Source organism: Pyrus communis, chromosome 16 (assembly GCF_041283825.1).
Source record: "Pyrus communis isolate YQ-2024b chromosome 16, ASM4128382v1, whole genome shotgun sequence".
In the NCBI taxonomy this organism is placed as follows: Eukaryota; Viridiplantae; Streptophyta; class Magnoliopsida; order Rosales; family Rosaceae; genus Pyrus; species Pyrus communis.
The window spans coordinates 7,866,681-7,890,075 of record NC_142580.1 but is presented as its reverse complement, the minus strand read 5'-3'; the positions used below and the strand labels follow the sequence as shown (position 1 = coordinate 7,890,075).

Here is a 23,395-nt window from a genome sequence, read left to right as displayed (position 1 = left end):
ATCTCATGGAAGACTAAGAAGCAAACCACAGTATCTCGTTCTAGCGCCGAAGCCGAGTACCGGTCTATGGCTACTACATGCTGTGAGATAACATGGCTGCAGAATATTCTCAACAATTTGCAAGTGAATCATCATCAACTGGTCTCCTTGTTTTGTGATAATCAAGCAGCTATACATATTGCCTCAAATCCCGTCTTTCATGAACGAACAAAGCACATAGAGATTGATTGTCACCTAGTGCGAGAGAAGATTCAAAAGGGAATGATACGCACGTCATACATACGGACGGGTGATCAGCTAGCCGACATATTCACCAAACCATTAAGCTCGACACAATTTGAAACCTTACTCAACAAGTTGGGTGTCATTAACATACACTCCAACTTGAGAGGGAGTGTTAAGAAAGGAATCTTAGATTGATTTGTCAAATATTATAGATTGATATTTAATTACCTATTAAGCTATCAGTTAGCCTTATTTGTAGGGAATAGAATAGGAAACAAGTCATGTAAGACTTTGTATAAAGCTGTAAATCTCGTTGGTGTCAAAATACAGAAATTTATTCCTATACTTTTTGCTTGTGTGTATTGTGCGCTGCATGCATGTTTCGGTTAGTCCGCATCAAAGTGGTTGCATATAATCCTTACTTAACTGCTTCATGTAATCTATTAACAACTCTGCTCAATTTTAATTGGCCATGATATTGACATGTTAACCTAGGACCGAAACATATCCTAGACAAACTCAAGGAGAAGGCTGCTGCGGCAGAAAATGAGGAACTAATCGAGATCCTGATTGAACTTCTGCTGCTCAAGCTTCTGAATCAAGGCCTTCTTCTCATCTTCAGGCAGAGAATTGAATGTAAAGACGGACTTGTAGCCAATGTCATCCTTGAAAGCTAAACACAATTCGTTATCAAATTACTATGAGCATAAATCTATAACAATAACAGAAAATTACCTTGATCGGTTGAGTGAACTTCCTTCCAGCAAAAATCACAAACAAGGCTATCCAAGAACTGAGCAAGGAAAGTTTTGCTCCATCGTCCATCAGTCCTCCAGTCCACTCTGTGTTTAACATGAACTCCATTAGTGCCTAGACAGCACAGGTTACAAAAGCTACGAATAGTTCACTAACGGAAGTTTTGAGAAAAGGCTAGCACACGGATATAGTCCTATAGTTTTCACAAAGCTCCGCCTTCGTTCCAATATTTTCAATTACATCGAACTTGATCTTTGCAGTTGGCACATTGTTCTAATTAGCAAACATCCAACTTATGATGATTTCTTGCACAAAATCCGTCAACTTCAGATTGGAACGGTTTGCAAAGTACAGGGGGCAGAGACGATGCAAGGGATCAATTTGATGAATGAAGGGGGATCAATTTGAATAAGACATACCAAGTGCCCGAGAAGAACAGTAGGTATGATGAACGTGAGAATTCCAGCTTCTAACTTTCCATAGCAGAGACCTGAGACAAGTACTTAGTTTTAGTATTACTTTGCTAAGACTCGAATACAAGTGACCAAGAAGGCAACACATAGCATATCACATCTTCTCTAGGCACGACGTTTGTTATTTATTAAAGGAGGGACTACAGTGCCAACAAGTCGTTAATAAAATGTTATACGTTGTCAACATTATTGATACAAAATCCCTCGTTTAACCAAAAACGAGCATCCTGCACAAAGAATTTCGGTACAACATCGAGTTCTCTCATACCTTCCTTGAAGACTAGTCCTGTGAGAGAAGCAAAGAGAGGGCCAACAAACCAGATAGCAATTGGGTTATCCACAACATACTGCACCAAACCCTCTCCCGCTGGGCTAGCCAAGCATGCATATGTTGCTAAAGACCCGGCAACACCAAGCCCACAAAATGCTTGCAGAGTGCGCTTAATTTCAGTCAAATATATATGAATCAGAAACAATGACAGCCCCAGTCCACCAGCTCCGATTGCATACACGAAATCGAGATTGTGTTTCAAAATACCAGTTAAGAAGAAGCAGTCAGGCAAAAATGCAGCAGAAGCTGCAACTACAAATGATGTAGCTGCAGTCACTAGCCCTGACCTGTACAAAATAACCTGCCACACCGATAAATGTTGAAGAATGTGAATTTCCAGAGTTGGAAACTTGATCGAATCAAATACAACTTATATTGAATGGTTACACAACTGCTTGTAGTGACACTTAATACCATAAAAAGTACAAATGTGAACAAAAGCACTTCTAACGAGGAGTGCTTTTTTACCGAAATTAGAAAGTGGTTGTGTACCTCTCGAACGTCGGTGGAGTCGACGTACCAAGGACCGTAAACTCCCTGATAGACGGTTTCAGCCAAGGAGGTTTGCGGCTGAGAGCTTTCTCCGAGAGCTTTGCACTTGAAGGATTGAAGCCGAACGGAAGCTTTATCTGCAGAAGAAGAAAGAAAAATCTGTGAAATATTATTTGAACTGCTAACTTTTGCAACAGGAGGTGGAGGAGGAGGGACGATGGTTGCACTTGCACACACGCAAAGTATTTTGGAAGCCATTTTTGGGTAATTAAGGCAACCTACGGCTTTGCTAATTTCAGTTAATTTATTATGCATAAAAATCCCATTTGCTCTGTTCATAATCTTTAGATGTGCGGATACCAGAGATGCAGGTGAAGGATTTACTGAAGAAAAGTATAATTAAAGAAATTACGAACAGGCTTACAACAAGTTGATATGGCCGAGTTGGTCTAAGGCGCCAGATTAAGGTTCTGGTCCGAAAGGGCGTGGGTTCAAATCCCACTGTCAACATTTCTTTGTTTTTTTAAATTTTCTTTGAACTTTGGGACTTTAACAGGCCCACACTATTTTTGGGCATCGTCTGGCCCAAATAATGTTTAACAAGGGGCAGACATGGACCAATTCATACAACAATTTATAACGGATTAACGGGCCAAATCGGTTACAAGCCGACGAGTCTTTGAGACTTGGAATGGGTCAAGCTAGTTCTTGTGTATTCTCATTCATTTTACTCCACAGAGTCAATTTGAACCTTCTCATAAAAATAAGAGAAAAATTTTAGAATTCATACTTGATCTTGCACTCGAGTTTAGAATTCATCTCCTTGTGCGCTCAAAACCTTATGTGGTCTCCTTGTGCCATATCTACTTGAGTGACACGTGTTTTTTTAACTTAATTTATTTTTAGTTTTTTTTTTCTTAATTTTTTTTATTGAGGACATAAGTTAACAACTAAGATCAATAATACACATTTTGTTAAATTCAAAAAGTAAATTAACGAAATTTTATTTTAGGAACAAATTCGAAACTCAAATGCATGTTGAAAGAAGAATTCTAAATTTTACTTAAAAAATAAAACAGTACATAGTCTTTAACTTTTCCATAAGAGATTATGATAGTCTTAACTTTTCCACAAGAGATTATGATCTCGATAGACTTGGTTTGACATACTAGTCCAATGCTAAACCATCATATGCACGGTGCATTACTTAAAAAACAAATGTTAAATCGCACAACTAATGTACATAATGATGGTGTTTTTGTAGTTGTGTATTTGGTGAAATGAACTTATCAATAAACAAGCTTTTCACACAAAGAAAGATGTGGTAGCAAGACGTGGCAAAAACTCGTGGGTGTTAAAATGATATTAAAACATAATTTCTCCAACCGCTATAGTTTATAGAGCTATTATTAGTACTACAAATAAGTCATCATGCAGGTGAATGAGTCTTCGTGCTTATGATGATTTGTCGACAATAAAAACTTTCTCAACACAAAATCATCGTCATGCATGAAATTTACAACAATATCTTTTTAGTACGATTTTAACGAAATTATTAACGTAGCTCTTTTGATTAACGTGATATGAATAGAGATGTAATCACCTGTACATGGGAGGGATTGGGAAGAATATTGCGTATGATAATAGAAGTCTTGAGTTGTACTCAAAAAACGGAAAGAAGAAAGAAATGTGAATGCGGCTCGCAGAGATTCACTGTTTGCTGGTTTCACCTTGGATTGGACGCATGGTATAAGGCAAAGAAAGAGACAAACATGACAGTCGCCGCCAAATTTGACATTAGAGAGGGAACAAGCCGAAAGCGTAGAAATCTACAACCTTGGTGCGTGTCACTTGTCCAAATCACACATGGGACCCACCCTCCTCCCATCTTTCTTTCCCTGATTCTGCCCAAATCCCATGCTATGCCAGGACAACTCAGCACACGTCACCAATATTCGTGAAAAGCGTAAGATTTTCTTTTATCTTAATAAAATTTTTTTCTTGTTTTATTAATTTAAATGATATCACATTATTGTTTTGAACGTGTTACATAGGAAAAAAAAAAAAACAAAACACTATTGTTTTGAACGTTTTATTGGTAATAAGAGCGAGAAAAAAATAAAAAAAAAGTGTAAGAGAAGAGAGGAATACTGATATTAAGAGCGAAGAGAATCACATTCCTCTTTTAAAAGCGTAAAGAGTTTGGAAAACAAAACAAAGGGAGCTTCTACGCTCCTTTGTTTGCTTTTCCTTTTTGTCGTTTTCTGGGTTCCTTTGTTAGGCAGATAGACATTTTGTGGGCTTTGGACGCTTTGGGGCTGGCCCACTGGAGTTTCTGACATTTGTGGAGAAATTAGGTTGAAGGCCCACTGAAGCCGCTTTGGCATGCGCATGATTTCAGCCGTTGCGGGATCTGTATTTTGTCGTTTGTACTGGTCGCAACGACAATAAACGCAAATGCTTAGCCTAATTAGGTTTAATAGTTTATTGTTAACATTATCAAAAAGCTTAAAACAAGTGGGAGAATAAAGGCCTACCATGTACCTTATATCACGTAAAAAAGTCATGATTAAAAATTTCAAATCTTAAGTTTGAGACATGAAGCTAATAAAAATATAAGTGATTTTCTGGTTAATAATTTTGAGATGTCATTAGATTTTTTGCGTCTCACTAGAGATTATCCTACCATATGCGTGTGGAACACAGTAAACTAAAACTCAGCTAGTACAATATAAGCGAATGACATTGTTTATATTATAGTGACAAACAGATCAGTATTGATATTAACATGCATGTTTAAAATGTGAATGTTTTTACTATGACTAATATGTCGTGTCACTTAACTCAAATTATTCACTCGTTAATATAACATTAATGTGAATATTTTATTTTAATATCAGGCAATAGTGTGGCGGTGACAAAAAATATGCTCCATCTTAAGTATAAAAGAAAGAAAGAAAGGATAGTGGAGGCATGCTCAAAAGCTTGTCGGCATGTTTAATTATATCCTTCTTCAAAACTTGTGTTACAGATTGCATAACATTGTGTGCCGGTGGGGGTTACTAATTAAGGTTTTGAACCTTGATGGTTTCACTTCCACTTCCACTTTAAGGTTTTGCAAATGTTAACGTGTCGATGTATTTGCTACCAGCAGCTCAGAACTGATGATGGCTGATGATGAGAAGCCAGTTTTGGTTCGTGCATCTAATAAAGTTAGCATGCAGTAAAAAGTGCTCCAAAAAGCTACCTATGAACTATAGATTATTAGATTATTTCTCCTTCCATTTTCCTTTATTTTTTCTTCGTCAAAAAGTTTTTGTTAATTAAGTTTTTGGCTAAAAAGCCTAGATAATTTCCCAACATGCTTGAAAGTTGAAACCAAAATATATCTTAGGAAATCTACTGATTGGAGTGTTACGTTAAGGTGATTGCCACCAATCCCATCAGGAGATTGGAAATAATATTCCACCTTTAATTCTCGAAGCGACTGGCACTTCATTACGTCAGTAGATTGTAATTGATTTATCATTAAGTTGACAAATATTCGGATGTGATTTTTGCTTGAGTAATGTTATTCATATCATGTTTTTATACCATATTTCTATACCACTTTAGGTGATATCTGATGTGGACAACCGCATCATTTGAAAAATTTGCAAAACCCAAGGAAATGAAAGAGAAAGACTCCTCGTATACCACAATTATCATTTAATTAACTAATTTTTCTTAATTATTAGTTTATTAAATGATGAACAAAATTTAAAAATCTGATTAATTCAAATGATGTGGCTGTCCACATCAAATGCAACCTAAGATAATATGAAAATATGGTACAAAAATATTGTATGAATAACATTACTCTTTTTGCCTTGGATAACAATATTTGAATACGATATTCAACCAAGTTGGATAGAAACAGTTCGTCGTTTAAATGATTAAAAGCATAATATCGGAGGCCCATAATTTGAATGAAACTCTTCCGTGTGAGAAAAAGAATTCCTCAATCTCTAAAAGGCAATCCACGTCTACATTCTACTTGAGTCTCGACGATAAATTATGCATGCTTTTGGAGGGTGATGCGGGGAATTGGTAGTACTAGTACACTGATCATGGAAATCTCAAAATTAACCACTAATGCATGTATTAGGGTTGTGAATCTTGTTCAGACGTTTTTTTTTTTTTTAATCAATGCATGGCAGCAACAATACGTAAAAAACTTATGCAATACATATATATCAATAAAGAAGAAAAAAAAAATAAAAACCTGAAACGATAATACATGCTAACTAGTACAAACAAATGCTCTCCAAATATTAAACTTCCTCTATACTTAAAACCAAACCTCATCAAGATTAAATAACGCATGCAATAGTACTACTACCACTAGCTACTCCCTTGGATTACTCAAATTCCAGTCCTTATTCCTCCCATCTTCCTCATGATCTTGTTGTCTTTGTTGCGATGGTTGTGAATCTTGTGATGCAGTGGAAGATGAAAAATGCGTCGATGATGGCAAAAACTGTGAAGTAAATCTTGGATCTTGATTAAATGGATAGGAAGAATAATTGTAGAAATCAGCATCATTGCCGGAAAGAAGCCGCGCGTACTGATAAAGATCAGGGAAAGTTTCCGGCTGCTGCGACATCATTAATGGAGCAGTAGCCCGCTGAGGATTAACAATATGGCCAGCTGGTGTCATGAGATTTTGTGTTCGTTGAGTCGAGGCAGCACCACTACTACTTGTAGTACTACCAGAACTGCCCATTAGGATGCCGAAATCGGTCTTGCCTTGAACTCGTTCGGGGAAGTTGAGCTTGGCTTTTGTACCTTTGAACTTGAGAGCTGCGTTGTCATATGCAATGGCGGCATCTTCGGCGGTCTCGAAAGTCCCAAGCCAAACTCTGGCTGCTTTCTTTGGGTCACGTATTTCAGCCGCCCATTTTCCCCAAGGTCTTTGTCTCACTCCTCTATAGTGTCGCCTCCTTACGGGCTCTTAATTCACAAACATGGACGTCATGAAACAACAATATACAAAGTTTAATGTATATTATGAGACAAAAACATTAGAAATTAGACTTATATGGATTGATATAGTTTGGTACAAAACGATGTAGTTATAAACATATTTAAGCGCAATATCATCAAAAGAAACATTACGAAAAAAATCTTTAAAATAATAGTAATCTTCGTATAAAAGACTAACTCTACATACACAAACTCATACACACACAGAGAGATAAGTATACATATATATTTATGCTACATAGTCCATGCTACTATATCCTAGCTAGTTGATGCAATGACGTCTTTAAGTTGCCATGCACTATCAATGTGGAAGGAATCTAACTAGAAGAGGAGTGTAATTAGCGGCAAGTGTGCCCTATTGTGCTAAAGTATTACGTGTATATATTCGAGAGAGCTTTAGTTCCTTCTTAAAAAGGTCTTACATATGAAAGCAGAACAAAGATAGAGACTGGAATTCAAAGCATTCCCATCCTTTTCAGTAAACACTTTTGAAGTTAGCAAATCTTCCAGAAAACTTATACTTAGGCGGAAATTGCACCAACCCAACAAAGAAATTGAATAGCTATAAAGTTTAAGACGTTATTACCAAGGATCGGATAACGTTGAGGCAAGATAGACTAGAATTAGCTAGAACATAAAAAAAAATAAGATAAGACCAAACATCTCTAATTTGTATTTAGTTTAAACTTTCAATCAGTAACAGTCTGTTTGTGAAAATTGAGAAAAACATGAAAAGAATGTCCCAGATGGAAACAAGAATTACTTTTAGTTTGTTGGCAATTGGAGAGATAGAAAGAGGGTTCTTCACGGAAAGTAGGTAGGATACAAAATTATTAAAGTTGTCTATGATCATATTAAAAAGTCTTTGGTCAAATTTGATTTAGGCAAGAAACACAATGCTGGGATATTCATAGCGGATGATAACAAAAATAGGGTTAGGAGAACAAAGAGCAATTAGATAACCTAACAAGCTACTCAATTAGTTTGATTAGTATCTTGTCCAAATAATGGGGATTTAAAGATGATGGGAACTTTTGAGAATGCAAGTGATGTGAAAACAGATCAAATTCACAACAATATTGTGAAAGCATATGCATACATATAGATAACTCCAGTACCGCTAGTGCAGCACATGTCAATATCATCAATTACAACGATTTTATAGATAACTCCAGTACCGCTAGCGCAGCACATGTCAATATCATCAATTACAACGATTTTATAGATCTGGACTTAGCTGGGTTGGTTAGAGCAGTGCATTTTCTGTTATACACTCAAGTTCAAATCTCATTTCCTTTAGTTTAGATGAATTTAGTGTAGAATATTTATGGTATATATAAAAAAACTTAAAACAATAAAAAAAAAAAAAAAAAAGTAGGTCGAGGGACCAAAAAAAAAAAAATGAAAAAAGGAAGGAAGGAAAAATATAGAAATCATATATACCTTGATCTTGAACCGGTTGAGAGCGGTCAGGTTCTTGTTTGACTAGGAGTGATGAGTCTGAGATGGATGTAGGGTTTGGTTGCACGGCAGCATGATCATCGGTGGTTCCAATAACTTGAGTGAGAGCAGAAACCATGGCTGACATGTCAGCTTCCGTCCAGGAAGATTCGTAGTTAGAAGGGAAATCATGGAGGGGGGGATGATCCTCCCTTTCTTTCTCCTCTGATGCTTCTGAAGGAAGCGGGCGTTTTCCATGCCTTCGATCCACCTTTAATCCTGGGCTCGAACTACTTCTGATATTTGTGTATCTTAGCTTGTAGCTAGAGGCCTGTGTAAATTTCTTGGCTTGTCTAAGATTTGGACATCAAGATTCAAGAAATAGATCGATCAGATGAGAGAGAGAGAGAGAAAGAGAGAGAGAGAGAGAGAGAGAGAGAGAGAGAGAGTAGACTGTTGTGCGGTAGTAAATATATGCACTAGAAAGGAAAATAGGGTTAGAAAGGAAGGGCTTTATTGGTCAAGATTTCGAGTTTTTCGTCTTGGATGTTTGGTTTTATGAGATGAAAATGAAGGTATTATTCAATTTAAAAAGAGAGAGAAAAAAAATCTCTTTTAATTTGTTATTTTTGAGTGTATATAACTTTGATGCTATCACTCGTTTATAGCGACAACTAGCTGTATTCTTCTCACAAAATTTATATTATTTTTTATTTTTTAGTATGAAATAACTTTAAATTAGAAACTAATAACAACTCTAAATAGTTTTCAATTTTGTGATTTTCTTCTCATATTGCTCATCTCTCTCCTTTAATATTTTGTTATATTATCTTTAACATAAAACCAAGTAATCTTTGAGCTATTCTTGTATGGTAGCGCACTCCATTGTTCATTGTCCTAAACATAAAAACCTTTAAGCTATTGAAAGAGGAGGATGTGAACATGTGTGAAGTTTTTGCTTTCTTCCAATTAATTATATTTATGGTTTGAAGAGGTATATAGAAGTACCATTAACATGTTAGTTATGAAAATCACTATGAGTCTTAAACTTTAATTATATATAATATGTAATCGTGGCCGCTAACGGAGCTACGGAAAAGAATCTAGGTGATCAATAAAATTTTTTTTTTTTTTTTTGGGGGGGGGGGGGGGGGGGGAAGAGGGGTAGTACCACTAGATTCGCAGTTAATTACCCTCTCAAAGCCACTTAGTACTATAGTCTGATGATATTTCTCTTCACTTAGAAGTAAAAGGTTTTATGTTTGAATCTCGTGAATGGTGAATTCAATACCAAATTAAGTTGTCCATTGTGTGGCTTAGCATAAATGCCCCTCCTCTTAATGTAAAAATATTGATGTTCTCCAGAAAAAAAAAATTACCCTCTCAAAGCAAAGTCGATTTTCTCCCGTTTCAGAATAAAGGTCAGCAATCAATTACAAGTGATACCAAATTGAGATGGCTGGACAATTTGATCAACCTACGGAATCATTTTGGTGTATTTAATTAAAATTCAAAGTATATGAAGCTGAGGAGGTGGAGTAGATCGTACGATTCCCATCTCAATTTTGTCATTTTCTTTATATGGAATGCTAGTTGCCTCCATATAATGATCTCAATTTGGTTTGAATATTTAGATCTAGTGGAGATTTTCAACGTATTTCAACAAGGACGTGTGTCATATATGGTTGAGTCTTTAACGTTTATTTCTTCTCATTGAATATATACATATGCAGGAATATTTGATGATCTCCCTATAGCTAGCTATATATACGGAAAATATTTTGTTGCTTCTGAAATAAAGAAGCTGGTTTCCGGGTTACAAGTGTAATATTTCGTATTTTCTGCGAAATTGTAATGTAGTGGCTCATCGCCTTGCCAAGTCAAGCTTATATAGTGATGATTCTATAGTTTGGTTTGAGAAACCTCCGATGTTATAAGGGATATACTCTACCAAGATTTGTACTCGCGTTCAGTTCTTCTTCATCAATAAAGCTATGGCTTTCTCTTAGAAAAAGAACCAGAACATTATCGTCTTAGGCCTCAATATTTTGCATCGGGAATCTTTTATATCTCTGATTGAATGTTAGTCGTGTAGTGAGGGTGATAAGATGACGAAATATACCTTCGGACATGAAAGATCTTCCCAGCCCTATATATGCTCTCACATAGGTAGTGTCTACTTAATTTGTAAATTGGACTACCTAATTGTACATTGGACCACTTAATTGTACATTGGACCTTTGATGTGATCATGCATGACGTACATACTTATACAATTATTTAAATATATATAGTTCTCCTACCTTTGAAAATACTGTAGTTTGATTTGGTTTCTAGATATAGGTCAAGAGTCGAGAACAATCAATTTTTATCACATGACGGAACTTTCAGGTAAATGTTTTGACTCCATCAAATCAAACTAATAGTCGATGTTATATATATTTGTGTACGTATTAATTATATATAACTGATAACAAGATTTGATTTGTGATTACAATTTATTTAGATGGGAAAGTGCACCGTGCACCTTCATAGGCAGATGCGACAACCGTACAAGCATACCCACTTGTTCATGTATACACACTATATCTATGTATGGAGACATATATACTCACTTTTCTTTGTTGTCTCTTTTTATTTTAAATTTTACGAAGCTCGATCGACCGCATGTGGGAAAGATTACATGCACATGTAGATTCAAATACGGACAATCAGTCCACATGTATTCTCATCTCTTTCACGCTTACATAAGATATCCCTTCGTCCCTCCTGCAGCAGCTTTATCTTGAACTTCTTCAAGAAATAAAAGTATGTACTATATAATAGCATTTTGTGAGTGTCGTGACGAAGCAATATTATTTCGTATACATGCATGCATGCAAATTCAATAATTCAACCGTCCACATCACAATCATTTTCCAGCTGATTCCAAGATCCTCCTCCTCCTCAACCAATCCTTCCATAAATATGAAAGGGACTACAGATTACAGTACTACCACCAGCTCTTGCTAGCAGTAGCCGAGGCATAGTCGGGTTTTGCCTCTGACCTGACCAAGGCCCTTCAGAAGGTGTCCACATTATTTATAAAAAAAAAAAATGGAGATTAGTTGTGGAACCCACAGCACATCGAGCTTCAACGATATGAGCTATATAGTTTGTAAGTTTTGATTCATAGATCATCTTTGCAAAAATTTAGTTCAATCCGAAACCATTTACCTAATTAATTGTCATGATAAAATTTCAATATTTCTTAGAACATAGTGTTCGTCAAAATTTTTAAACTCAATTAGATGCCTCAAATATTTTCGATTTGGCTAATGTTTTACAAAGATGATCTATGAAGTGCAACTTGAAAAATAAATAATTTAGGTCGTTAAAGTTCGATTTGGTATAAGCCCCAACACTAATCCTCATTTTGAAAAAAATAAAGATTTCTTCTCTTAAAGATTCTGCTCACCTCACTAATTACCTTTTCTCTCACTGTATTATCAGATCCTTTTCACCTCTTCACGCTCGTGCTCAGCTTCTCCCTAACCTAATACAGATGTATATTCTCCCTGCAAAGTCCAAACAAGTGCCCCCTTATAACTTACAGATTGAAATAATAAAGAGAAACTTCCCCTAATAAAATAAATAGAACAATGAGCATGCATGCCAAAATGTTCCTATAGACTTTGGGGTCGGTATCAAAGTCTTGTCAAGGCTTCTACGACCCTCGTCTTGCACTGTATTACTGTGTCCTCTTGATAAAGATCTCATTTAAGTTTTGTTAAACTTAGTTGTGAGAGCGTGAGTGATATCTGATCGGTGAACAAATTATAATTATTTTATATATATATATATATATATATATATATATAAATTAATTATCAAATTTTATCAAACTTATTCACGTATGCGTGTGCGACTAATTAATGTGATGCAACTCATTATTTTATTGCATGGATATTGCTTTGCTTGGTCAGGTGGTGGTGGGTACTTACATTCCATTCTTCACCTTCTTACAAGTAGTTCGATTCCATGTAAGACTTTTGTAGATGGAGACATGGGGCCGCAGGCACATGTACGAGTATGCCTCTGCCAAGTTATCAAAGGACGCCAACAAAGCTCAAACGTGAGAGCCCTTCCAATAAAATATATAAAAAATAAATATACACGTAGTCAAACAAGTGGATTTAGGTCGAAAGTTTTTATATAATATTTAGGAAATTGTTATTAGCATTTTAAAAATCTCAGTTGATATTTTAAACTTTCTATATTTAAAAAGAAAAATACAATTGTAAAAAATGTAGAATAAAAACTTTGAAATATTAATAACAATTCCCTATATTTATCACAACATCAGATATGTATATGTCGATTAAAGTTGGTAAGCGTTCTGACATTTGAAACCGGCCTCGCGTTGGGAGCTGTCGCTGACTTAGTAGTTCTGGTAATAATCCATCCGTTAATACAATATAATATGCCTTAAGTGGTGACTTGCCTAAATAGGACGTGTGTCATCAATTATTCAAATCTTTAATACAAAATGAAGGTCCGTATTAAATAGGAACAGGTTACTAGGTTTAGGCATTGTAAAATTTCAACCACAAAAAATGAATGGGGAGAGAGAGAAAGAGAGAGAGAGAGAGAGAGAGAGAGAGTGCCAACAAAAAAAAAAAAAAAGGAAAAAAGGGAAAGTATAGATGATGACAACTTCTGAGAATGCAAGTGCTGTGAAAATCGATCAAAATCACAACAATATGGTGAAAGCAGTAGCATACACAGAAAACCCCAATACCCTAGCGCAACACATGTCAATATCATCAACCACAATGATCCTATAGATCCTGACTTTGTTAAATTAGTTAGAGCAGTGTTTTTTATGTTTAGCATTCAAGTTCAAATCTCACTATCCATAATTTAAATGATTTTAGCGTAGAATTTATAGTATAAAAAAAAAAAAAAAACTTTAAACAATCCAAAAATAAATAAATAAATAAAAATTAGGTCGTGGGACCAAAAATAAAAATATAAAAAAAAGAAGGAAAAATAGAAATCAATACCTTGATCTTGAACCGGTTGACAGCGGTCGGGTTCTTGTTTGACTAGGAGTGATGAATCTGAGATGAACGTAGGGTTTGGTTTCACGGTAGCATGATCTTCGGTGGTTCCAATCTTGAGTGAGAGCAGAAACCATGGCTGACATGCCAGCTTCCGTCTAGGAAGATTCGTAGTCAGAAGGGAAATCATGGTGGTGGGGACGACCCTCCCTCTCTTTCTCCTCTGATGCTTCTGAAGGAAGCGAGCGTTTTCCATGCCTCCGATCCACCTTTAATCCTGAGCTCGAACTACTCGTGATATTTATGCATCTTAGCTTGTAGCTAGAGGCCTGTGTGAATTTATCGGTTTGTCTAGCTAAGATTAGGACACCACGATTCAAGACAGATCGATCAGATGAGAGAGCGAGAGAGAGAGAGAGAGAGAGAGAGAGAGAGAGTAGTTTGTTGTGCGGTGGTGAAGATATGCGCTAGAAAGGAAAATAGGGTTAGAAGGAAGGGGTTTATTGGTCAGGACATCGAGTTTATCGTCTTGTGTTTCGGTAACATGAGATGAAAATGAAGGTATCATAAATTTAAAGAAAAATTAATGAAAAAAGTTTGAAAATTTTGAGTTTTAACGAAAATAATAAAAATGTGTTATAAGTGAATAGTATTATAATGAACTTTTTAGAGTAAAAATGTGGTTTTTCATTAAAATGACCAGTACTGAGAGCTATTCGTTAAAGTTAGCAAAAAAAAATTAAAAAAAGTCTCTTTTTATTGTTATTTTTTAATGTACATAACTTTAATGTTATCACTCGTTAATAACGGTAATTTATAGCGACAACTTAGCAATATCTGTATGATAAAGTTTAATTATTTACTTATTTTTAAGTATTAAATAATTTTAAAATTAGAAAATATTAACAACTCTAAATAGTTTTCAATTTTGTGTTTTTCTTCTCATATTGCTCATCTCTCTTTTTAAAATTTTTGTTATTTTATCGTTAACATAAATCAAAGTAATCTTTGAGCTATTGTTGTATGGTGTGCACTCCAATGTTCATTGTCCTAAGCATATAATCTTTAAGTTATTGAAGGAGGATGTGAACATGTGTTTTTGGTAAAGCTTTTGCTTTCTTCCAATTGTATTTATGGTTTGAAGAGGTATATATAACTATCATTGACATGTTAATTATTTTCATCACCATGACTCTTACACTTTAATTATATATTTAATTTGTAATCGTGGCCTGTAATGGAGCTAGCGAAAAGAATCTAGGTGGGAGAGGAGGGTGCCATGGCAACCACATGTAGCTCCGCCCCTGACAGCGGTTCTACCACCAGATTTGCAGTTAATTACCATCTCAAGGCAAAGTAGACAGTCTCCCGTTTCAAATAAAGGTCAGAAATCAATTACAAGTGATACCAAATTGAGATGGTTGGACAATTGATCAACCTACGGAATCATTTTGGTGTATTTTGATTAAAAATTAATTATATGAAGCTGCGGAGGTGGAGTAGATCGTACGATTCCCATCTCAATTCTGTCATTTTCTTTTTTCGTGTCATTTTCTTTATATGGAGAGCTAGTTTTCTCCATATAATGATCTCAAATTTGGTTTGAACATTTTTGATCTATTAGAGATTTTCAACGTAATATTCAACATGGGGGCGGTGTGTCAAATATGGTTGAGTCTTTCACGCTTACCATGATCTTGAATATATTATATAGGAAGGGATATTTTGATGATCTCCTAGCTAGCTATATAACGAGAATTTTTGTTGTTTTAGCTAAATGAACAAAACATGTGTCTTGGGTCTCACTTTGAATCAGCGTCATATTTCTCATGCTGTTATTTTACATATATATTAAAAAGTTTCTCAACAAAGAAAAAAGAAAAAAGTAAAAAAAGATTCTTATCTCCTCAATCTTATCGGAGATTCGGATGTGCCTCAAATTATTTATTGTTGTAACACTCCGTCCCCGAAATATTTTATTTTCGGAAAAAAAATAGTGATGATAGGCCCAAGTTAATCTCTGATTTAATTTTACCACCATTAAACTCTATTCTTTAATCAAAATTCCTTAATTATTCATAAAATCTACAACCAAGAAGGGAGAGAAGGGGGAAGAGCACGGGACCCTCGACCCGTTTCTCTACCGACCATACCCGACACTATATTTCTACTCCAGCCACCTTTGACGACGGGGCCGGTGCCAAAATGACCCTCACTTCAAGGCCACTCGACCCGTCTTCCAATTTCACATTAAAATCGATGAGAGGATGTTCAATTTTGGGGAGACACCCACGGTGGGTGCGACGACTTTGGGTGGAAATCCACCAGTATATTAAAATAAAGATCTGCAGTTTTCGTTACCATGGAATGAAATCAAAATCTCATTCTCTAATTTCCTTCATTTCTGCAATTTACTTAAACCTAGCAAAAATTAAAAACCTTATCTTTCTTTTTTCTTTCTTTCTCTTTTTTCTTTTCTTTTTTCTTTTTTCAAAGCTTTCTTTCAATCGTTTCTCTTTTAAATCGCTTCAGAGTGCAGCCACAAATCGAATAAATGACTGACTTGCACATCCAGAGTACCATTCAAATTTCATCAACCAAGGGAGAGAAAATTAAATATATTACAACTTTATTGGCCAACATTTTGTCATCAGTTTTGTTCGCAATATCAAATCCAACAATGACACTCATAATTATGGCAACCAAACCAGAACCATAGTCATAATTTCATTCCCATTCGATAAATCATCATGAGTTTAATAAATACTAAAATTTCCAACCACAATTATCATTGACCAAGAGATTTTAAAATTTCTAGCCATACTTATCATTGTCAAACAAGGATTTCACCACCATTTCTTTTATCTCAATCAGTGACTAGTAGGTTGGAAAAATTGTAATATACATGGGCAATACACATCACATATTCTTATTACTTTAATTCATTCTCACAACCCACACATGGAGCTTTCCTCCCAGAAACACTGGTTCTTTATGCCCATTCAATCACTTTTCCACATTCCATGGGTCATTTCCCCCAAATCGACATCCACGAGCTTTTTTTCCGCCCAATCAACATCCACGAGCTTCTTTTCCACCCAAATCAACATCCACTGGCTTCTTTTCCGCCCAATCAACATCCACGGGCTACTTTTCCGTCCAAATCAACATTCCTCCCATTACATTGGCTATCACACCCAAATTCAACATTTCTCTATTGCACAGGTATAATACAACTTTCCCAACTACTTGTCACAATTTCACCATCATCTTAATATTCAATTTTCCGTAGTGCATAACATAATATCAATCCAATTCACTTCATTTCATGATGATTCACAATATATATATATTCCACATAACTACCTCGTTATTCAAAGAACTTAGAGAATAAAGAAATATCAATGCAAATAATAATTCCTACTATCGAAATTTCATAATCACCCTGGAAATTGCATCACTAACACAATGCAAATCATATATATCTCACATATATATGTTACATGAGTGCCACTTTATTCACAAAATTTTTAAAATCATGCAACCACATTTCATGTTATAAATCACATCAACAAGATCTCGAAAATCATACATATTAAAAAGAAAGGAGGGAAGGGAGAGAAGGGGGAGGAGCACGGGACCCTCGACCTGTTTCTCTACCGACCATACTCGACACTATATTTCTACTTCGGCCACCTTTGACGACGCGACCGGTGCCAAAATGACCCTCACTTCAAGGCCACTCGACCCGTCTTCCAATTTCACATTAAAATCGATGATAGGATGTTCAATTTTGAGGAGACACCCACGGTGGGTGTGACGGCTTTGGGTGGAAATCCACCAAATTTTGAAACAACACCAGGCAAGCACCACCCCTAATACCTTTCCCTCAACCTTAGGAACAAAGCCCAAACATTGGTTGGAGCGGCGGAGCACCGGAGGTGACGAATCAAGAACACCCAAAATCAAGGGTTTCCAACGGTTGGTGGCCAATTTGAGGTGTTTCCCGGCTAAATTGGACTTGGCCTCAGGTATGAAACTTGCTCCACTCATTGAGATATACAACCCTGTAAACTTTGGTAATTTTTGGAATTAGTTGAATTTTCTGGCGAGTCAGGGCGGCCGACCGCCACCCGCGGCGGCGCATGGCCAGTGGGCCAACGTTGTCTTTTTCACACTAATTTTGATGTTCTGAATCCATATTTAATATGCATTTGGTGTGATTCACTTGTTTGGACCTAGTTAATGGTTGTTGATCACTAAATGTCGAACATAAATGATTTAGGAAGTGGACTGGTGAACTACGAAAGGCTTGATCCCGCTCAAAGGTACATAGGCAGTCTAACAAGGTTAGATACAGCCTTAAATAATTTGTGAATAAATCTTTAGGATGGAAATTGATCCATAAAAGGAAATGATGATAAAATGGAAATAAAATCGTACGTTTGGTAACAAAATTATAATTATGGATCATGGGTGGAACTAAGACATTCAATTAAAGAATCACAATTAATGGTAGTTAAATAATTGAGTTTTGACCTCTTGTGAGGAATTTGTTTTAAGAAAAGAAATTGGTGATAGATTAAAATATAAAGGTATGTTGTTGATAAGTAATATTGGTTGTAGATTTTATGAATAATTAAGGAATTTTGATTAAAGAATAGAGTTTAATGGTGGTAAAATTAAATCAGAGATTAACTTGGGCCTATCATTAATATTTTTTTCTCGAAAATAAAATATTTCGGGGACGGAGTGTTACAATTGTTGCGAAGATAGTAACACTATGTTTGGATAAGGGAAATAAACTTGGAATTTGGGTAATTGTCAGAATTTATAAATTGACATGCACATTGTCCTTTGTTTGGATTCATAAACATAGAAATTTAGAATTTCTGCGTGGAAAAAAAAACTTGGAATTTGGGACCTTCAATTCCCAAGTTTAAATTCCATGTAAATAGGTGTCATTTTCCAATTTTTATGATTGAAAATTTAAAAATAATAAATTTCATATTTAATTCCATTTTTCTTTTAGGTTAACCAAACAAGAAAATTCACAAATTCTAAAAAATAAAATCCCGTTATTTTAAAATTCCTTAGTAATCTTAAATTTCTTCATCCAAACATAATGTAAGTAGATTAAATATGAAAGTTTTTAGCTTGGTTTATTAAAAAAAAAAAAATCAGTACATTTTCGTCGCCTGAATATTTTGCATTGGAACATCTTTGTATATCTATAATTGTATGTTAGCCGTGTAATGAGTACTACAAGAAGACGAGATGTATCTTCGGACATAAAAGGTCTTCCTAGCCCCGTATATGCTCTCGCATGGCTATATGTCTACTTCTGAATTTGTACATATGTTGGACCTTTGCTGTGATCATGCATGACGTACATATGTATATAATTATTTTAAAATATAGTTCTTCTTCTATCGTCGAAATTAACACTGTAGGATTGGATTTGATTTCTTATGAGATAGGTCAAAGATTCAAGAACAATCAATTTTTATCACATGGACGTACTCAATTTTCGGGTTAATGTTTTGACTGCATCAAATTAAACTGCAAGTGGATGATATATAAATATATGTGTGTGTGTGTGTGTGTGACTAATAGCAAGATTTGATTTCATTTGATTTGTGGTTGCAAATTATTTAGATAGGAAGGTGCTCGGTGCCTGCATAGGCATATAGAGACAACCGGACAAGCATATACTGTTCATATGTATTATAATGTGTGACCACCTTCTTTTTTTTTTTTTTTTTTTTTTTAATTTTATGAAGCTCTCGATCGACAGCAGATTGGGAAAGATTACATGCACATGTAAATTCAAATACGGACAATCATTCCACATGTATTGTCACATAATATTTCGCACTTACAAAAGATCGCCCTGCGTCCCTCCAGCAGCTTTATCTTCAACTTCGAGAGAGATACATATAAATATAAATAAATATATAATGGCATTTTGTGAGTATCGTGGTTCGTGACGGAGCAATATCTCATATACAAGCATGCATGCAAAAATCAATAATTCAACCGTCCACATGACAATCATTTTCCAGATCAGGCCACGATCCTCCTCCTCCTCAACCAATCCTTCATGTCTACTGACATGCATGCATGTATTCACTTTATATATTCCTAATTAAAGTTGGAATTAAGTACCTATATACAAATTATTAATATCATTGGTCTCAATCTTTTTAAACATTCTAAATAAATACTTAATGACCTATTGGCATGTCACATCCGTTAAGCCTCAGTTAATTGTCCGTTAAATGTACATGTAACAACAATGGATCCCACTTTTTAACTTACTTGGACACTAAAATAATAATAATAAAAATAACTTAAAAAAGACAGGAAGATTAAAAAAAAAAAACAAATTCGCAAATAAAATGGAGAACAAAAATGAAGTTTAGGAAAATCAAGCCCCCGCCACCTCCAAGCTCAAAATACAACCACTGAAATCCTATCCCAACCTTTATATTCAAAACCCACCAACTAGGTATATTATGGTCAACATTATTATTAGTTGCCGCAAAATCTAAATTTCAAACGAAGATTATATATAAATGGAACCCAATAATCAAAAGGGTATTGAATTGAATAAAAAAAATATACCCAAATTGAAAATTGCATCAGGATGCCAATTTCCTAACAAAGAAGAGGGTTGAGAATTCAGATAGGGTTTCAAAGAGCTTGTTTATGCTCATGTGATTTCTTCATTCATCAATTCTCGGCTCATAAAACTTCCAAGTTCTTCTTTGTTGGTGGTGAAGGTGATCGTGGCCATATCATAGCAGTCCATATTGTATCAACTACCTCCATGAACTTCCTCTCAATGTTGGTGACTTGAGTTGTAGGGTGGAGTTGATGGTTGTGCGTTGAGCGTTGCACGTTGGTTTGGAGGTGATGGCCTGATGGGAGTGGGAGGGTAACCATTAGTTGGTGGATGCTATGCTTCCATGATCTTCCATTGATTTTGGAGACAAACTAAGCCCTGGTTAATATAACATAAATTTAATTAGGGCTTAACATATGTGACATTTTTAATCAGTTAGCTACTTGTTTGAAATGTTTAAAAAAATTGAGACCAATGTAAAATGACACTAAAAAATTGAAGCTTTAGATACTTAATCTTTAAATTTATATTAATTATTATATCTCTTTGATAATTGTTATCTTCTCTCATGCGATCAGATCCCTGTCACCTCTTCACGCTTGCAGATGCTCAGCTTCTCCCTAACCTGATGCAGATATTTATTCTCCCTCCAAAGTCCAAACAACTACCCCAAGTAACTTACAGATTGAAAATGCTAAAGAGAAACTTCCCCGAACAAGCTAAACTTAAAAAAACAATGAGCATGCATGCCAAAATGTTCTTGTAGACTTTGAGGTCGGTACCAAAGTCTTGTCGATGTCAGTTTTGCCACGAGTCGAAGTTTCTACCACCCTCTTCTTGCACTGTATTATTATGTCCACTTGATAATCATCTCATTTTAGGTTTTGTTAAACGAGTGTGAGTGATTTCTAATCATTAAATAAATTGTAAATGATTCAAACATGGATTGATTTCAAATCTATTCACGCATGCGTTTGCGAGTGATTTTGGCGCAACTCATTATTTTATCGTGTGGATGTTAATTTGCTTTGTCAGGTGGGTGGTGGGTACGTACATTCCATTCTTCACCTTATAAGTAGTTCGATTCCATGTAAGACTTTTGTAGATGTACACATGGGGCCGCATGCACATGTATGAGTGTGCCTTTGCAATATTATCAAAGGACACCAGCAAAGCTTAAACGTGAAAGCCCTTCCAATGTAATATATATTTATCTTATATATATATATATATATATATATATATATATATATATACATGTAGTCAAAGAAGTTGGTTTACGTCGAAAGTTTATATATATATATTAATCACAACATCGTCTGTATTTGTGGAGTAATGTTGGTAAGCGTTCTGACCTTTGAAACCGGCCTCGCGCTGGGAGTGGGAGCTGTCGCTGACTTAGTAGGTTTAGGTAATAATTCATCTATTAATATATAATATAACAGACCCTTTATGCAAAGGGATTCTCATTTTTTGAAAAAAAAAAAAAAAAGAAGAAGATTATGTGTGAGGTTCATTCCATATCGAATTTCAACGATCCAAATTGTTTATTTTGTTAGTCTCGATTCATAGATCATCATTGCAAAAAATCCAATTCATTCTGATTTGCCTATTTAATTATCAAGATCAAATTTCATTGTTTCTTATATAACAAAATATTCGTTTATTTCTTTGAACCCAATTAGATGTCTTAAATATTTCCGATTTGGTTAATATTTTGCAAGAATGATCTATGAGGTACAAGTTGAAAAATAAACGATTCGGATCGTTAAAATTTGATGCGGTGGATATCCCATAACTAATCCCTATTTTTATAAAATAAAATAAAAATCCCTTTCTTTAAGGGCTTCTTATAATATAATATGGTTTAAGTGATGACTAATAATATAATATAATATGGTTTAAGTGATGACTTGCCTGAAGAGGAAGTGTACCATCAATTATTCAAATCTCTAAAATATAAAATGAAGGTCCGTATTAAAGAGGAACAGGTTACCACAAAAAATGAATGGAGAGAGAGAGAGAGAGAGAGAGAGAGAGAGAGAGAGAGAGAGAGAGAGAGAGAGAGAGAGAGTGTGCCAACAAAAAAAACAAAAAAACAAGGAAAAACAAGGAAGTTTGGTGAGGCTGGCAGTGCCAGTTGAACGACGAGGTCGGTCACGGGGACTGCAAATTCTAAAAGGGTTTAGGCCTCCGGGACCAACCTCAACATAAACCAGCATGAGTAAGCGGACCATAAGTGGTGATAGGCTCTCTCCCATCCCTTTCTTATCCCCCAACTATGATGGTTTCGGTGGATCATCATGATTCATGACACTAGAGGCAATATATTATGTAACAAGATTGCGTGGGCCTAACTGCATGCGCAATCTAATAAAATTTACGAAACACGACTGCTCGTTAGGGTAGTGTTTAGTGTCTGTTACAAAGATATGTGTAAGTTTTTGTTTACATGTGTTTATTTCATTAGAATATGAAAACACGTGACGGTGTACTTATGTCATATAACATACATGGTAGAATCATGTTTCATGAAACAAGTGTCATACATATAACTCTAAGAATGTGAAGATATGGTCCAAATAAGAAAGCTATGCAATCATTATGATCTTAGAAGAAGTTAAGCCACTCTACTGTTACTAATTGATTTTATGATTAGAACTTTTACTTCCTTCATGATACTCGACCTATTGCTGATATTTTTTAAAATTGGAACTTCAACTTCTTTCAAAAACCTCATATTGAGGCTACACCACCATTCATTATTCATGTTATGCTGTTTCAGTAAATTAATTCATAAAGTTTGTCGAAGAAAAGAAACCCATTTGACCTTAATGTTGGCAAGGTTCCACGCACAACTCAAAGGATTAAAAGATCAAAAATTGCTAAGAAAAAAGGGGTCATCTCAACATGAGTGGCGAATCTAATTCTACACAAGTGATGAAGTTGAAGGGCCGTCTCATAAGAGCATCTTCAAAGGAAA

The 23,395-nt window shown here is 35.3% G+C and overlaps 2 protein-coding genes, 1 long non-coding RNA gene and 1 other non-coding gene across 5 annotated transcripts; 1 reads left to right on the top strand and 3 right to left on the bottom strand.

Annotated features, from left to right (window-relative positions):
* Window positions 1–490: 490 nt before the first annotated feature.
* Window positions 491–2,611, bottom strand: LOC137730659 (uncharacterized). Its single transcript, XM_088687337.1, has 5 exons — window positions 2,278–2,611; window positions 1,723–2,086; window positions 1,401–1,471; window positions 961–1,065; window positions 491–890 (listed from the first exon to the last, which is right to left on the bottom strand). Exons 1-5 carry the CDS (start codon window positions 2,590–2,592, stop codon window positions 780–782), a joined length of 966 nt encoding a protein of 321 aa, XP_088543463.1. The 5' UTR covers window positions 2,593–2,611; the 3' UTR covers window positions 491–779.
* A 95-nt stretch (window positions 2,612–2,706) lies between these two features.
* Window positions 2,707–2,787, top strand: TRNAL-AAG (transfer RNA leucine (anticodon AAG)). Its single transcript has one exon. It is a non-coding gene; the product is annotated as a tRNA-Leu (tRNA).
* A 3,699-nt stretch (window positions 2,788–6,486) lies between these two features.
* On the bottom strand, window positions 6,487–9,414 carry LOC137731718 (ethylene-responsive transcription factor ERF113-like). The gene is made up of 2 exons (XM_068470908.2): window positions 8,746–9,414; window positions 6,487–7,269 (listed from the first exon to the last, which is right to left on the bottom strand). The coding sequence occupies exons 1-2, from the start codon at window positions 8,888–8,890 to the stop codon at window positions 6,665–6,667; spliced, it is 750 nt and encodes a 249-aa protein (XP_068327009.1). The 5' UTR covers window positions 8,891–9,414; the 3' UTR covers window positions 6,487–6,664.
* A 1,742-nt stretch (window positions 9,415–11,156) lies between these two features.
* LOC137732429 (uncharacterized) lies at window positions 11,157–14,421 on the bottom strand. 2 transcript variants are annotated; one of them, XR_015957525.1, is made up of 4 exons: window positions 13,788–14,421; window positions 13,126–13,171; window positions 12,726–12,819; window positions 11,157–12,299 (listed from the first exon to the last, which is right to left on the bottom strand). It is a non-coding gene; the product is annotated as an uncharacterized LOC137732429 (long non-coding RNA). The 2 variants fall into 2 exon arrangements; XR_011068336.2 differs by lacking the exon at window positions 13,126–13,171 and having other exon boundaries at window positions 13,788–14,417.
* Between the last annotated feature and the right edge of the window lie 8,974 nt (window positions 14,422–23,395).

Excerpts from the sequence above, each read along its gene's own strand:
- LOC137730659 (XM_088687337.1), bottom strand. The coding sequence starts at position 2,592 with ATGCATAATAAATTAACTGAAATTAGCAAAGCCGTAGGTTGCCTTAAT. Across the intron at positions 1,472-1,722 it reads AGGACTAGTCTTCAAGGAAG|GTCTCTGCTATGGAAAGTTA; the intron begins GTATGAGAGAAC and ends TACTTGTCTCAG. Across the intron at positions 891-960 it reads AGTTCACTCAACCGATCAAG|GATGACATTGGCTACAAGTC; the intron begins GTAATTTTCTGT and ends TTAGCTTTCAAG.
- LOC137731718 (XM_068470908.2), bottom strand. The coding sequence starts at position 8,890 with ATGTCAGCCATGGTTTCTGCTCTCACTCAAGTTATTGGAACCACCGAT. Across the intron at positions 7,270-8,745 it reads TCAACCGGTTCAAGATCAAG|AGCCCGTAAGGAGGCGACAC; the intron begins GTATATATGATT and ends TTGTGAATTAAG.